The 17,478-nt window shown below is 38.4% G+C and overlaps 1 protein-coding gene across 4 annotated transcripts in view; it reads left to right on the top strand.

The window, feature by feature from the left end:
- Nucleotides 1-17,478, top strand: part of PIEZO2 (piezo type mechanosensitive ion channel component 2) — a 454,403-nt gene that overhangs the window by 246,874 nt on the left and 190,051 nt on the right. For all 4 annotated transcript variants that reach the window (XM_059409177.1, XM_059409173.1, XM_059409174.1 and 1 more), the window contains exon 5: nucleotides 11,756-11,918. In XM_059409177.1, coding sequence (XP_059265160.1) covers nucleotides 11,756-11,918 — 163 coding nt within the window. The remainder of the gene's footprint in view (nucleotides 1-11,755; nucleotides 11,919-17,478) is intronic.

Here is a 17,478-nt window from a genome sequence, read left to right on the forward strand (position 1 = left end):
CTCATCTTGTAAATCACAACAAAGTCCTTTTGTTTGTAATTTCCCAGACACACCATTACTAGTTCAGAGTTCCTTCAAAACCCATCTCAGACTTGGTCAGCTGAGGGAGATTTCCTATTGCATCCTTGACAAAGAGAGTCAATTGACTGATACCTGCACACAGGCCTACTGTTGCCTTCCCCCACCGGCAGGAATTTATTTGCCTCCTGCCGGCCCTTCTTACTATACAAGACCTTGCTGCAGGCTGGGACTCTTATCTTTCTCGGCACGGACAGCCTAGGACCTGGCCAAATGCCTGTGACCTGATACATACTCATACATATTTGTTGAATTAAATTAGCAGGGATAGGGTTCACTTCAAGGTCTTGAAGTCCAAAGTTCATGCTGTTTTCTTTATTCTGTGTTCACTTCCAATAGTGACACAAAGCCTCTTGCCTTTTTTTTTTTTTTTTTTTTTTTTTTTTCAGATCAAGTGTTTATGAAAAGCATAAATGGGCTACTTGGTCACAGTGATCCATTGCGTGTCTTAATTTCTTTTTAACAAAATTAATTTGAGTTCATTTTTTTCTCAAGCTATTCAGCACAGCAATTCAAGCAAGAGGGGACCTCCGAGATGGCACCTGGTGTTTACTGCTAGCATCGCTTAAGCAGGGAGATTTCAGCTTGTTTTTCATGTTGTTTTTATAAACCCACATCCACCAGACCCTGGTAGCTCACAAGCTGGACAGTATGACCAATGCTTTGTTTATAACTTGGAAGGCAAGTCACTTTGGGATAGGCTCCAGGTGGTGCAGCTCTGTTTTTATAAATGTTAGGATGGGGTTTTCTCTTAAGAATAAATGATGTGGAGACTCCCAAGAGTGATCTGTAGGAATTAGCATTGTTGATGGAGGACAGACTATCTTTTGTAAGTGCCTAGAAAATAAGAAAGGGACAAATCCAAGAGGCAGGACATATCCACTCCCCCAGCACAGAAGAGGGGGCAGCTGGAGGAAGTTCTTGGCTTGCTGAATATTTTATCATTTTTGACTAGCAGTAAGAAAGGATATCTGAGAGGCTTTCACCAGGACCTTTCCTTGGTGAGAGCCTTGTCATGGTCACAAAATCACTAAAAAGGAGGCACGGGAGGGAGCTTTCAGTGCTTCAAGAAGTTGACAGGAAGTGAGACCAGTGGATAGAATATATGATCATTTACAGGCATGTTTCTAGCCACAATTTTGAAAGAGCACACACATTAATTTTGACGGGGACAAGGGCAGACGATGAGGTTGGAAATTCCAAGTAATGGAAACTGTGTTAGCAAAGATCCAGAAGTTGGAAGGACTCTGTCCTTGTCATAGGATGGTGAGGCCCCTAGAGGAAGATCACAAGGTTAGGAGGAACCAGAAATAAGCTTTATGATAGGGAACCTTAAACATCAGGTAGAGGACTTTAGATTTGATGTTTAAGGGTATGTTTTAGAATTTTGCCCAAGATAGACACATAGTAAAAGAAGTGCCTTCTTTTGTTACTGCTTTGGAGTTTTATTTTATTTTGTATTTTGTTTGTTCTAGTATGTTTTTAAAAGTTTTTTATTAGAATTCCAGTTAGTTAACATACAGTATAATGTTAGTTTCAGGTGTACAATTTAAGATTCAACCCTTCCATACAATACCTGGTGCTCATCATAGTAATTGCCCTCCCTAATCCCCATCACCTATTTAGCCCATCCTACCACACCTAACTGCCCTCAGGTAACCATCAGTTTGCTCTCTCTAGTTAGGAGTCTGTTTCTTGGTTTATTTCTCCTCCCCCCTTTGATCATCTGTTTTTTTTTTTCCTTAAATTCCACATATGAGTGAAATCATATGGCATTTGTCTTTCTCTGTCTAACTTATTTCACTCAACATAATATTTTCTAGCTCCATCCACACTTGTGCAAATGGCAATATTTCATTCTTTTTTATGACTGAGTAATATTCCATTCCAACCAACTCTTTGGGGGGAAAGTACCTATTGACAGCATTTGCCAACTTCCATGATGTAAATACTCCCACTGAGGTCAATTTCAAGCTGGTAATAAATAGCCACTGAACCCAGACCTAGAACCAACCAGGTCCTGCACACTCCTGAATAGTCGAGTACATAGGGACAAATATGTGACTGTCTTCCAACACTTTTTCTTCCTTCTCTTAACTTCTGTCAAATCAAGAGCCTTAGGACTCTCTTAACTGACCCTCTTCCTCATAACAGAAGTGAAAAGCCATCAAAACACTTTATATAAGAATGAAGTGTGCGTGTTCCAAAGGAGAAGAGCAACTTCTCACAATAGCTGGATTAAAATACTCAAGTAGTGTTTCACCTTCAAGGTGAAAAGAATCCTGCCACTAAATGTAGAAAAAAAAATCCTGGAAATTCAGCCTTAGCTCATACCTTAATATAATTAGAAATTGCCAAGCAATTGCTCTTTTAGTGACAGAAAAGTTTTCTGAATTCATAGAAATGAGCTACATGGCTTCTTCAATGCATTAACAACAGTGGACTCCCTTGATTTGAATATTGAAAGGGATTCTCAATACTTGATACATTTCCTTCAAGTTTTACTCATCTATATCTTTCTTCACTTACATGAAATCTATTTAATACTTCCTTATGTGACTTGCTATGTGAAGTCACAGATTCAATAAAAAGGTAGCCTCCATACATATTTTTAAGACACGTGGGAAGCAGTTGAAACCAGAGTTTTATCTCTGACATTAAGGTTTTACAATTAGATATACATTCACTTTGTTCTTAAGGTGATTTATGAAATCTGAGTAACTGATGGACCTCATTCAGAGTACTTATGCTTAAGAAAAACAAAAGTAGTCTGACTTTCAGTGTGTCAACTTCAGAGGCCACCAGAGTACTAGGTAGACCAAATTAATAGTTTGCATTCATTTAAATAATGTTCATTTGCTATTTTAATCATTTATTGGAATCCCATTGAAGTTGACCTTCCTACTAACTCTGAACCAAAAGACTTACCTCCCAAAAAGAGTTGCATAAATGCAATTACTGTTTTTGAACTTCCAGAGAGGACTGTGGTTGCATTTACACCTGGTTGCTCTTTCTTAGCAATACCTGAAACTCCAGCATTTTTCTTCTTTCCCAGTCCCATCTCAATTTTGCTGCCTCCTTATGGTGGATTTTCCTAGTTGAAATGGAACTTTAGACCCTGAGAAATCATTTTGTAGATGAAAAAACTGAAACTTGGGAAACTTGGAAAAATGAATTGATTTGCCCTTGGAAATACCCACATGCCTCACTTCTCTGGACCTTGTCAGGAAGGCTGGTGATTGTATTTGAGTAATGAGTCAGACCTAATATAATCATGGTCATTAGAACATTAATAAAACATTAATAAAATTAATCCCTTGAAACCATCAAACTCCTAGGGGAAAAAAAAAAAAAATAGGCCACAAGCTTCTCATATCTTAGTGCTGAATTTTTAGATCTGACTCCAAAAGCAGAAGAACAAAAGCAAAAATAAACAAGTGGGATCTCATCAAACTGAAAAATCTTCTGCACAGCAAAGGAAACATTAACAAAATGACAAGCCAACACTGAACAGGAGAAAATATTTTCAAATCATATGCCTGATAAGGGCTGATATCCAAAACATATAAAAAATTCAAACAACTCAATAACAAAAGATTAAACAATCCAATTTTTAAAAAATGGTCATAGGATCTAAACAGACATTTTTCCAAACGAAGACTTACAGATGGCCAACAGGCACATGAAAAGATGTCAGCATTACTAATTATCAGGGAAATGCTGATAAAAACCACAGAGAGATACCACCTCACACCTGTTAGAATGGCTATTATCAACAAGACATGAAATAACAAGCAGTGAAGATGTGGAGAAATGGAACCCCTCTTACACTGTTGGTGCAGCCACTAAAAAAAAAAATATGGAGGTGCCTTAAAAAACTAAAGATCGACCTACCATGTGTTCTAGATCTAGCTATTCCACTTTTGGAATAGCTAGATTTATTTTGGGTATTTATTTTGGGTATTTATCCAAAGAAAATGAGAACACTAATTTGAAAAGATATATGCACCACTATGTTCATTGCAGCATTATTTACAATAGTCAAGATATGGAAATAACAAAAAAAAGATGGAAATAACATAATTATCCATGGATAGATGAATGGATAAAGAAAATGTGATATGCACGCATGATGGTATACTATTCGGCTATAAAAAAAAGAAAATGTTGCCATTGGTGACAAAACAGATGGACCTTGAGGATATTGTGCCAAGTGAAATAAATCAGACAAAGACAAATACTATATGATTTCTCTTATACATGGCATCTGAAAAAACAGAACAAATGAACAAAGAAGACAAATGAACAAACAAGATAAAACGAAGCTCAGAGATTCAGAGAACAGAAGGGGATTAGGGGGTGGTCAGCAAGGGTAGAGGGGGATCAACTGTATGGTGACGGATAGTAACCAGAGTTATTGTGGTGATCACTTTGTGGTGTGTACAAGTACTGATTATTATATCGTACACCTGAAATTAATATGCTATATACCAATTTTACCTCAATACAAAAGTCATTGTCTTTTCCAGTCAAGATAATTGATTTCGTGGTTTTCAGATATGTTCTACACAAGAAATTTTAAGCAGCATGACTATTCCAACTTTTCAAAATAATATGAAATATTAAAGATACATTTTTGTTCTTATCAACTAGCTTTCAACCAATTTAAGGACTTGAACATTAGTAATATTTTTGGTATTTATACAGTAGATTATTATATCCCTTTTCCCTTCCCAGAAATAAGTGTTTGTCATCTTCATGTCATATTTTATGCATAAATCCCTAAGTGATCTACATTCTGTACTTTTGCTTCTTCTTCTATGTTCATTGCAGCATTATTTACAATACCACTATGTTATGAGATTACGGTTATGAGATGATACATCCATATTTAGATCCATCACACATACTTTTGCACCACTTTATTCATTTATAGTATTTATTTTATTTTGTGGGGGTATACTAATTTAATCTATTCATTTTCCTCTTGAAGGATATGTAGGTTATTCCCAATTTCCAGCTTCCCCAATGCCTCTTCAAGAAGTATAATCACGCTTAACAAATAAGATCAATGCAACTACAGCAAGTTTAGAAAGAAAATATTTGCCTGTTTAAGAGAACATGACATTTTAAGCAGTTTAGCATAAGCTTATATATATATGACATTTTATATGAAATATAAATATTATAATTAAAATATTGAAATGTTATATGATATATAAATATGAAATTATACACACACACACACACACATATATATATATATGAAAAATGTAACTGTTTTATACCTGGAACCCTAGGGTAACATTTTATAGGGAAATATCTATCTATTTAACTCATTAATTCATTAAAATAGGACTTCAACACAAAACCTGGTTAGTATGATTTCAAATGTAGAATTTATTTGAAATAAAATGTAATTTATTGTTAAGTGCTCTGGGTGTACACTTATAATTAGTTCAAAGAACCAAAGAACCTTATCCAAAGATTTACTCTATGCAATGCACTGTCCCTGGACAATCTAATTTATTCTATTGACTTTAGCCAACTTACATGGAAGGAAACTCTCAAGTTTACCCCTTCAGCCATGACTTCTCTCTCAAGCACAAATCCTACTGTGGCTTCCAGCATGAAATATTGCCTCCGCACTACACCTCACATTACCATGAAAACACTGCCTTCATGCCCCACTTCCTACAACCAAATCACAGTCTCTCAGTTTTCTTGGTGATTATGTTCCTCCTTTGCTCCAAATCCTTCAGCAGTTTGGGCTATGGGATTCTTTGCCAAAAATCCAATCCCAGCTGGGTCCAACCTTAACCCATCTTTTTGACTTTATCTCCCTTACATACCTTTATAACCAACAATCAATTTCCAAGACAGTGCTTGGTACATTGGAGATGGTGTAATAAATATTTTTTGAATGAATGGATAAAGAATTCTGCCAAATTGAGCCTTTTAACGTTCATTAGATACACTCCATATCTCCTATTCTTCAAATGTTTTCTCCAATGTATGTATTTAACAAAACCACATACATATGTGGTATATATATTATATGATATTAATATATATATCATGATTTATATTTTCCAGTTTTGTCAATTACATCTTTGTGTTCAAGTAACTGAGACTAATCATGAGCTCCTGATCTCTAGCTATTCCCAGACAAAGTAACATTTCTTCCTGTCTGGGTTTGTATTTTATTTTTCTTGAATGAAACAATCTAAATGAACTAAAATATCTCATCTAATTCTTCACCAATACTTTGCACAAACTACTGTTATACAAAGTAAAGTGTAAATATTTAGAGATAGTATTTATTCTGCCAGCCCTTACTCTCTTCACACTGTCCTATATATATATATGTGTGTGTGTGTGTGTGTATACATGTGTATATATCATATACATATATGTATATGTACATACATATGTATGTAACACATGTATGTGTGCATATGTATACATGTATGCATATATACATATGCATATATGTATGTGTGTGCACATATATGTATATACACATACTCATATATATGTATATACACCTATGTATATATGCATGTATGCGTGTACACATGTATACATGCACGCATACATGCATATATACACACACACACAGTATTTATTCTGCCAGCACTTACTCTTTTCACACTATCCCATATATATGTATGTATGTGTGTATATATATATATATGTACACATCCGTATATGTACGTAATTTTATACACAGATATAGATATGGGACAGTGTGAAGAGAGTAAGGGCTGGCAGAATAAATACTATCTCTCTCTCTATACACACACACACACACACACGTACAAAGAAAGCATACATATATACATACATATATAGTTCTTGGATGCAGAGAGGAAGTTGACAGGAAGCTCTCATCTGGTAAATAACTGAGTGACATAAAATATTAAACATTTTATGATCAAGTATGTGCAACGTATGGCAGGCTTCTAAAGGAGGACATGGTCAAGGAAGGGTGATGGAAGGGCTTCACGGGGGAGATGTGGGGAAGGGCATTGCTGGCTAAGGGAGAAGGTTGCACAACAGCTCACAGGGAAAAACATTTGCATATTCAGGGTGGATGGGATTTGAGGTACAAAGAAATCATAGTAAGAGTTAAGGCAACCAGGCCTGGAACACCAAGGGCCTCGCATACCATACTCAGGAATATGGACCTTTCCTGTGGGCAGCACATGGTCAACCTTAGGCTTCTAAAAATGAAACTCTGGTAGTAACATGGAGACCTGTTGGCAGAGGGGGCCACCTGAGACAAAATAATGAGGGTGCTACTGCAGTAATCCAGGAGCAGAACTGAGATGTGGGGGTAAAATGGCGTCAAGAGAAATATTATGGAGACAGAACCTCCAGCTTTTCAGGGTCCAGGTTCTGTCTTGGTTTCTAGATTAATGACAGTACCACTTTTCAAGGTTAGGAAGAACAGCTTTTGGAATAAAGGTAACATTTAGTTTTAAAAGCTTTAGAAGTGGACATATCTAGTAGGAAAGTGGGTATCCGTTGGTATATCTCAGGGGAAAGGTTTGGACTGGCTGTGTAGATTTGTAAGTCATGATGTTGGTGCCTGGGGAGCCTGGGGGGTAGGTAAATCACCCAGGTTTACCATGTAGCATTAGAAGAAAAATAAGTGAAGAGTAGAACCTTGCAGACTCATCAATATTTGAGGAGAAGAGTCCGATGGGTAAAACCCAGCCCAGTACCTTTTTTTTTTTTAAAAAAAAAACACTTTATTTATTTATTTGACAGAAAGAGAGAGTGAGAGATCACAAGCAGGCAGGCAGAGTTGGGGGGGGAAGCTGACTCCCCTCCAAACAGAGAGCCCAATGTGGGGCTCGATCCCAGGACCCTGAGATCATCACCTGAGCTGAAGGCAGAGGCTTACCCTTGTGAGCCACCCAGCACCCCCAGCCCAGTACTTCTTAGTGGGATTTCCCACTAAACAATGCAAGTTTTCAGGAATATCCACAGTTATCCATAGCTATCTAAATAGCTAGAAGGGAAAGGTAAGAAAACCAAGGAATAGGTTCGAGAACAGAAAGGGCTGATCTTGTTTGTCAAGTGCAGTTCAGAGGTGGGGTAGGATGAGAATTGGATGGGCTATTTGGGCCTTGTAGCAGGGAGATCATTTGGGACCCTTGAAAGAGCGTTTTCTGAGCAGTGTGGGCAAAGGAGCCTGTTAAAGTGGGTGGAAGATGGCTGAGTAAGGACAGGAGCAGTGAGTGTTGTCTATACTCATCAGAAGACTTTGAGTAGAAGTACTCTGCCCCTAGGTGAGCAGTTGGGCCAACCATTTAGCCCTTTCCCTTTTTGGTTTCCTATCTATCAGATGAAAAGAGCTGGACTATTTGTAGTTCCTTCCAGCTTCATGATTTCAATGACTTAGTGAGTTAATGGATGGATAGTTGGACGACTGGATAAGAGAATGGAATGAGATTCCACTGACTTCAAAAGTTATTGAGACCTAGTAAACATCAAACTTGTAGGGCTTAGCTGCACATTAGGATAGTTTCCAAATTATCCATTCATTTCAATCAAAAACTAGACCATTAAGCAGACTGTAGCCCAACATTTCCTAAGACCGGTTCCATGAACACTAGCTCAGTAAAATGTGATAGGCATCAGATAAAAATTTTAAGAAATGATTTTTGGTCAAATAAATTTTGGAACAGAGGCATAAATCAACTCAAAATTCTTGTTTTACTATAGAACTGCACAGGTTCTTTACCATAGTACTATGCATTGTGATTTTCTAACTCTTATTTGACTGAAGACTTTTTTTTTTTCATTTTTTCCTTATTTTGTTTAACTTAGTGCATTTCTGAGGACTGACATTCTGATGAATGTGCTTTAGTAGACACTGATCTAAACAGTGAAGAAGGAAACTTGATTGATAAAACGATCCCCAAATGCTATATCAGTTAGACTGTGACCTGTTCATTGGACGTGCTCTTCATTATATTCTTCAAAAGTGTCTTTGTTTCTGCAGTCGTGGCATTATGAATGCACGGCTTTGTTAAGTCAGCAAGCCAAGAGTAGTAGTTAATAGGTTAGCACCTCTGTGGCTGAATGATTTCATTGCAAATCGGGATCACAGCTCAATCCTGGATCCAGTAGCTAAATTCTATCACAGCAAGCGGCGTGATTGCTTTTGCAAACAGCATTCATTTACTCTCGTAATATATGTATGCTGTGAAATGTGTCTTTTGGGACCAAGAAACACAAAGCTGAGTCTGTTGCCTCAAAGAGACTGTTTGCAGACTGGGAGCTTAATGCAGTCCACAGGTGGGAAAGGCATAAGGCTTTGCTGGGGCTTCCTAGGTCTCTGTACCATGGGGCAAGGAGCAGCTGAGGCCACAGCTGGAGTCCTTGACACCTTTCCTTGAAGAATTCTTTTGCCCTCAACCCTGCTTGGTTAGTGCTTTTTATACAATGCCGCAGTCAATTTGTTTCCCATGAAAGAGCTCTAATAACCTATTAGGACTAGCAGCTCTCCTGATCTTAGCCCCACATAGCAAGCACCTACCAGAGCCTGGCTTTTGTGCTCTGGTCTGTCTCCTGGAGCCCCTCTTTCTTCTCACTGTAATGATGCTAATTTTTGTTTGCTTTGTTTGATCACTTTTAATAGTATACAACAAACTTCTACCTTTGGTGATAAAATCAATCATTAAATTTCATTGTTCTAAGTGTCGTTTCGATGCAACTTTCTTAGTTGAATTCTCTTCCTCTTACTCCAAATGAATGGAATTTGTAATTTTTTAATCCCTCTGACACAATCACGTTTGTTTCATTTAAGGAGGTAAAGGGATCTCTTCTCACTTTCTTGTTTCTCCGTTCGGGAGGGTTTAGAGCCATGTCTGAACGTGAAGCTTCTGTGGGGCTTGGTCTCTTCCAGACCAGTTTTTAAAAAAGCAAATTAGACTGGTCTGAAGATTTTCTCCTAGATTCTTGAAGTAATTAAGTTTTAACTTCTACATATTATGATAGTAACAAAGAAATGAAAACATTCTAGCTGCACAATAGTGGAATAGTTATGTGATGTCCGATCATAAACTTGGTGATGTTTAAAAATCATCAGTGAGGGGCGCCTGGGTGTCTCAGTCGTTAAGTGTCTACCTTCGGCTGAGGTCATGATCCTGGGGTCCTGAGATCGAGCCCCGTATCAGGCTCCCTGCTCTGTGGGAAGCCTGCTTCTCCCTCTCCCACTCTCCTTGGTTGTGTTCCCTCTCTCGCTGCCTCTCTGTCTGTCAAATAAATAAATAAAATCTTAAAAAAAAATAAAAAATAAAAATCATCAGTGAGCAATAAAAATATTAGTGATACAGCAAATGAACTAATTATTTTCAAAACAATAGGTGATGTATGAGCTTAGCATTGTAAACTCTCGGTATGCATGTCAAGGCACCGAGGAAGCTTGGAAAGGAAAGCCAGGCAGGTACATACATGAGAACACAGTGGTGGAGAGCATAAAATTTTTATCTAAATGGAGCTTGAGTATACTTCACTCTCCTCTATCTGTGTGATTTCAGGAAAATACTTTTTCATTTTGGAGCTGAAGTTCGGTTTTTGTGTGTGTGTGTGTGTGTGTTTTTCTTTGTTTGTTTTGTTTTTTTAATGAAAAGAAGGATAAATAATAATGCCTAACTCTGTATGGTAACTGGTTGGAAGAAATAATATGTACCAATCTTATAACACAGAGCAATTGCTCAGTTAGTGGTAGATATTATTAACAATGCTTGAATTTATCAAAATGTTAACAGTGGTTATATCTAGGTAGGCAATGGGGGTCTTGCTGTGTGTTATACTTTATGCTTTTGCCCAAATACATAATATACACAATGTAAATGAATCCAGTCCATATCTGATCGTGCATATGCGTAGTCCCTAAATAAGCTTTTATCTCTATAAACCTTGAGTCACTTGCATTTGACTTAAATGAGATGAGGAAGGCGAAGAGTAGTTATCTCTTTGGCATGGAGGAGGAGGAACATAGGGCCATGGGAAGGACCCTTGCCTCCCCCTACCTGCCCCCCCCCTCCACCGAGAAATGCTGCTTGTCAGTGTCAGGCTTATTACACTTGAACCCAAATCTTCCAATTCGAAGTTCACAGTCCATTCTCCAAGATTAAAAGAAGAAGTGTACTAGGTCTGCCTTTCTTGGAACAGTATGGAAAACAAAATCAACTACGTATTCAAAATAATGAAGAGGGCCTCCCTTCAAGGATTGCTGTAACATCTTCTCTGTTTTCCCTCCAGCTTTGATTTACCTCTAAGGTAAAATATCTCCTGGCTGCTGGTATAGGTCTAGTTTTTAACTGCTTCAGTTAGATTCCCCACATCTGTTCTGTACTGCACACGGGCTTATTTAATAACAATACAGTTCATTAGCGTGTTTTAGAGAATTGGTTTAGGAGTCTTTATAATATTTCTGAAACTCCAGTGAAATCCTGGTGCCTTCCTGAATCTTAACGGATTACGTAAGATTCTGAGGTCGATGAAATGCTTTCCTGTATCTTCTAGGCAGAAACTGAGTATTGCTTTTTTTAAAAAATTCATTAAGGAGATACAGACCTATTTGGAGAGGGTGTCACCATAGGAATAGAAAAACAACTAAATTTCCTCCCCCTCCCTTTTTCTTGTCCCTCCATAGCCTAAAGGGAGCTGATGCTGGCAATGGGATCCGAGTGTTCGTGCCTGATATTGGGATGTTCATTGCGAGTCTGACCATCTGGCTCGTCTGCAGAAACATCGTTCAGAAACCAGGGACGGAAGAGGCAGCACAGTATAACTCGGAGTTTGAAAACGAAGAATTGGTAAATCTGATTTCATGCATCTATCTTCCTTCTTTGATTGCTGAGGGCCTTGAGCCTTCTAATGAGTTGTGTCAGAGTGAAATGTGCAAAGCACTGAAACTTTGGGGTGCTTGGCTTCAGTTAACGATGCAAAGTCCCCGATGGAGTTGCAATGGGAAGGCATTGGCAGCCACACCTTGGCCATGAGGAGCCAGTTCAAGGAACGTGGAGGCTGCCCTTTGTGAGGCATCATACTGACACAGTTCTTTTCACTCTCATCTAGTATTATCCCAGATGGTTAACCATCTAGGTTCATAATGCTGTAGCCCATGGTCTAGATACCTTAGTTATTACAAAATATTTAGAGAAGAAGTAACACCTGGTAGTTTGGAAAGAAAAAAAAAAGTAATTCCTCCCTGAACGGAAGCTTTCTAGTCTGTGCACCTCGCTCTTCAGAGTGGACTTATGTTAGCATATTTTGATCAGGTTGTTTTAAAGTATTCCAGAGAAAAAATATATACCTTTAGAAAATCATAAGAATTGGAAAAAGATAGCAATAATGAGGAAATTTAGCTATGTCTTTTAGTAGAAAGAGCTTCAGGAGGAGCAAGGAGCACATCAGATCTCACTTGGTGTATGAGAGCAAGTTAGTTCATCCCTTTCCCTAGATCTGTTTCTGAACTGTGCTCCATTCTAATGACTGCACTTTGTTGTGAGTTTCAGAGACATTGATTTTAAAAAAGTAATTGATTTGGTAGTTGAAAGATGAAATTTACAAAGAAAAAATTACAAAAAAACTTTATCAGGACAGTTGACACGAGACACAACTACCAAATGTTCTTATTCGGAGGTTTTGGCCAGAACTTGAACCTGCCAAACTGAAGTTAATTGAAATCACTTACTTTGAGAATGGTAATCACAAAGGCCTCAAGGAAGACAATTCTTAGTTCTGGCAAATGACCTATGTGCCTCACAAATAAGCAGCAAATGGTCTTGTATTGTTATTAAAAACAGAACAATAAAGTGAGGATGTAATTCAACAAATCTCTATAAACTAGGAATCATATTACCACCCCCAAATATCATTTATGGGTAAAAAATACACAATCACATTGGTCACATTGCATAGCAATATTTTGCTATTTTTAAGGCACATGTTAACAAGTACCTGGTGTGAAAAACAATTATAGCAAGGTAGCAACTAACCCTGTGTTACATTCTTTCTACAAACTATGGAGCACTTGTCAGCATCTTAAAAATGGGTAAAACCATGAAAGTGACTTTTCTTCCTGTTGGCTTTCCAATTTTAAAACAAAACTTAAAATTTTTATTTCTAGTTTTATAGTCAAACTTCAATTTAGAAGAGTTACAGTTTAGAAAATCGTCTGGCTTTGATCATTATTGCCAAAAATTGTCCAAGTTTGGTGAAAGTAAACCCACAAGCTCTCCAGCCTTAGGATTTTTCATTACCGGTATTTAAAAAGGCAAGATTATTTTTCAGTTATCCTCATATAGAGGATAAAAGATATTTGCTGTAAATTGAGTAGACACTGAAAGCAGATGTGGAAGCTACTAACAGTGGCGACATGATGTTGAGAAATTTGTTTATTCTCTCTCTTCTGCAAAATGAGGTCGATCATAATCCTATGTCATGGGGTTGCTATAAGCACTAAATGAAATGTCATGTACAACACGTCTAGTGCAGTGCCTGCCCATTGGGTTGCTTAATGAGATGCTACTAGCTCTCGTCACCTTGCGCTCTCCAGTTGGAGAGGTTCTAGAACAGTTTCAAATTCAGAGTCCTCTTAGGATGATAGAAAGCAAAGTTGGGTGGGGACTTTGAAGCCAACCCACTCGGGCAGAGAGTCCTTTCTGTGCCATTTTTCACAGACAGCCATAAATGAATGGCAAAGCTTCTCAAGAAAAGAACCTCTATCACTAAGGACAAAGGCCTTTTTGCCATAGGACCAGGGAAACCTACATTGACTGATGCAAGTTAACGGATTTCAGGTTATGCTTAGGGTCACACATCTGGGAAAGAAAAGAACACAGAACTGTTCCATGGATTAGTTCTAATACGTTTCCTTTTTGATTTCACATCGTTCTCAAAGACAGACTTACGGTACTTCTCTCCCATTTGAAACCCGTTTAAGTAACTGTACTCTCTATATTATTAATCACATTACTTAAAAATAACTGTAAGGGGATGTCTGGGTGGCTCAGTGGGTTAAAGCCTCTGCCTTCAGCTCAGGTCATGATCCCAGTGTCCTGGGATGGAGCCCCACATCAGGCTCTCTGCTCAGTAGGGAGCCTGCTTCCTCCTCTCTCTCTGCCTGCCTCTCTGCCTACTTGTGATTTCTGTCTGTCAAATAAATAAATAAAATCTAAAATAAATAAATAAAATAAAAATAACTGTAAGATGATTGACATTCTAAATACTATTTATTTGGGGCTTTGAAAAATACTAAATGTCATTATGATGAGATTGAATTTCTTCCCATTTAGATTTGCTTTGGCCTCATTTAGATCTTAATTTTCATTCTCTTCATGCATTCCAGCCACCCACCAACCCTCCCTGCGCCCCCCCACCAGTGGCCCGGGAGGAGCAGGCTGGTGTGTGAATCTTCTGAGATGAATCCACAAGGAAATATTTCTTACATGTGAACAATCTGGCTTGAGTCTGAAAAGAATAGAAGCACATGGCCAAAATAAGTAGGAGAATTTATTTTGTGTTGGAAGGCCCCGACATATTTCCTCCCTGTAATAAATCTTGACATTTGCACTGTAGAATGTTTGGTTTTTGAGGATCCTTTGAAAGAATAGTGTTTGCTGGCATTGTTTCTTCTTTCATTTATCCCAATGGTGAAATGGCAAGATTAATCCACTGGTGCATGCGAGAATGTCTTTTTAAATCCTGCATTGTTTTAAACTAGCAACTAATCCTTGAAGAAGACTCAGAGTCTTTCCTAATCTTGCTCAGCTTGATAATGAGGCTCAAGTTTGCTGTTTTAAAAGGCATCACAAATCCCTGGATTCCTGGAAAAAGAAAAAAAAAAATCTTGTTACAGAGAATCTTGCATTGTACAGAGAACAGAGCTCAGTTAAGTAAGCCAATTCCTCAAGTGCCAGAAAAGGTTCTCTTTCAACTGACACATCTGTGATCTTGTTTATCTGTTCATTGCAATTCAGAAGCAGACCTACATGTTGTAACTGGGAGAAAGATCCCTAATCTTAAATATTTAAGAAAAAAGAGTTAGGTTATGAAAATAAAATCGTGTAGGAAAGGGTCACCTGCGCAATGAAACACTTTGTAATTTCACTATGCTGCTGTTATCTTGTATAGTTTTGTACTATCAGCACTTTCTAGCGATTTAATGAGATTTCAGGCTTTACTTTTTTGGAAGCAAATGGTATTCCAGTATATTATTAATCCAAATTTATGACAAGCTGTTTATTCAAATAGGAATTTTAGTCATGACTTAGTCTGCTTAGTCGGACATATCAAATATGAAGCATAAAAAGAATATTTTAGTATAGGTATCCACCATCTGTTAAAAGTTCGAGGATGCTACATTTGGAACCTGCTAATATTGTTTGGAAATTCATCCTGAGCCTCAAAACCTGTATCCTTTCTGATACCTAATGTCCATTAAACTCCTACTGCATCCACATTCTGGCACATAAAAACGCCAATGAGGCTGTGCCTCAAGTTTTAGCACTGAGGTTCTCGAAGTTACTCCTTTTTTTTTTTTTGAGAGCAAGAAACAAAGAATGAAAGAGATCAATCTTTTTACTGTCACCTTTTTTTTTCTTTTTACTCTCACCTTCTAATAAGGCATTTAGCTTCTCACCTGAGATTTGGCCCAGAATCATGTGTTTGAAGTTTTCTAGATCCTGTCTCTTCTGGCACCCAGACATAATCGTCTGAAAGATGGCAGCATTCAGTAGAGTAAGAAGTTGGGCAACTACCCACTTGCCCTCCCAGCCTTGAGCTTCCTGGCTTTTGCCGCTTCTCAAGGTCACTTTCAGAAACTAGGCAAGGACTTATTGTCATATGTCCCCCAAAATGCAGTATCCTGGGTTTGTCTTCTCTGGGTTAAACACATTTACAGTTTGGAGGAAACCTTTAATTGTGGTGATTTTAGATGCCATTAGTTTAAATAAAGAAAAAGTTGTTTTTTAAAAGATTTTATTTATTTATTTGACAGACAGAGATCACAAGTAGGCAGAGAGGCAGGCAGGGGGGTAGGGAGTAGGCTCCCTGCTGAGCAGAGAACCCAATGCTGGACTAGATCCCAGGACCCTGGGATCATGACCTGAGTCGAAGGCAGAGGCTTTAACCCACTGAGCCACCCAGGAACCCCAAAGAAAAAGTTTTTAATTGGAGGAAATCATTGGCCTGTTGTCTTCAGAAGGCTTTGGGAAAGCTCGGTATTACAGTTTCAGGATGAGTGTCATAGAGACAAGTTAACTTTAGATCCATGACTGAATGTATCCATGACTGTCCGTCAGCTACATCTCCCAAGCCACAAGGTGAGAGTGTGGAGTCCCTCTCATCCTTTCCTCTGAGAGAAACACACCTGGAGAGCTTACCCTCTTTATCACATAGAAAGGCAGGGATGTTCTATTACAGACCTAGGTTAATTGAATTAAATTTGACCAGCCTGGAGTTGAATATGTGACCCAGTAGTAAAAATAAAGGAAAGAATAAGCAATTAGGAAGGCAGCTCAAGTATTTTTACATCATTAAAATGAAACTATTTCAAATTAAATCCACCTTCATTTCTCTCCCATGTGTTCATTCATTTAACAACATTTCACAGTGTGTGCCTATTCTCTGCTTTATTTTTTTAAGAAAATCAAAGCTTCGAAGTAGACTTTTACCCTTAACAATATGTCTGGTTCTGGTTCTGAGTTTTTAGAATTTCTCAGAATATTTTGTTCTGTCCTTGGTATATTTAACAGGTGATTTTGCAGCTGAATTGCAAATAACAACAAAACACCCACAAGGGAGACTTGTTTGGGGAGAATGCAGAGCCCCGAGTCCCTTCAGGGAGGGGAGCTTGGTCAGGCACAGTGGGTGGGAAGGAACCTTTATATCCCACTCCTGTCACCTGCTTCTGCTTCAGGGGGTCTGCATCTCCCTCACTCCTTTGGGGGGGGGGTGTCATGCTTTCCATCCTTCTCTCAACTGTAAATACCGAGATGGAACTGCCACCAACTTAATGTTGTTTAATTCCCCATGTTTCAAAACTTTCAAAGTGTTGGTGGTATGTTTGAGAGTAGGAGCTAGATCCCCCTCCCCTCCCTCCACCCAGCCTTCCTGAGGACGGCCCACCCAGGTTCACAGAGTCACCTTTCATTCCTTTCCTAGGACCCCGAGCCCTGGTAAGACCCCTGATGGCTTGAACGCCTCACCCATTATCATCAACAAGTCTACGGGCGCTACCTTGACATTTTGTCTAACCACATTGCCCTTTTCTGTCTCTCCTGCCACAGTCCTCATCCCACCTCTCAGCCAGACCCCAAAATAACCTACAGCTGAATTTCCCTACCTCCGGACTCTGTTCTTACCCTATTC

The sequence above is a fragment of the Mustela nigripes genome, chromosome 8, assembly GCF_022355385.1.
Source record: "Mustela nigripes isolate SB6536 chromosome 8, MUSNIG.SB6536, whole genome shotgun sequence".
Taxonomy (NCBI): domain Eukaryota; kingdom Metazoa; phylum Chordata; class Mammalia; order Carnivora; family Mustelidae; genus Mustela; species Mustela nigripes.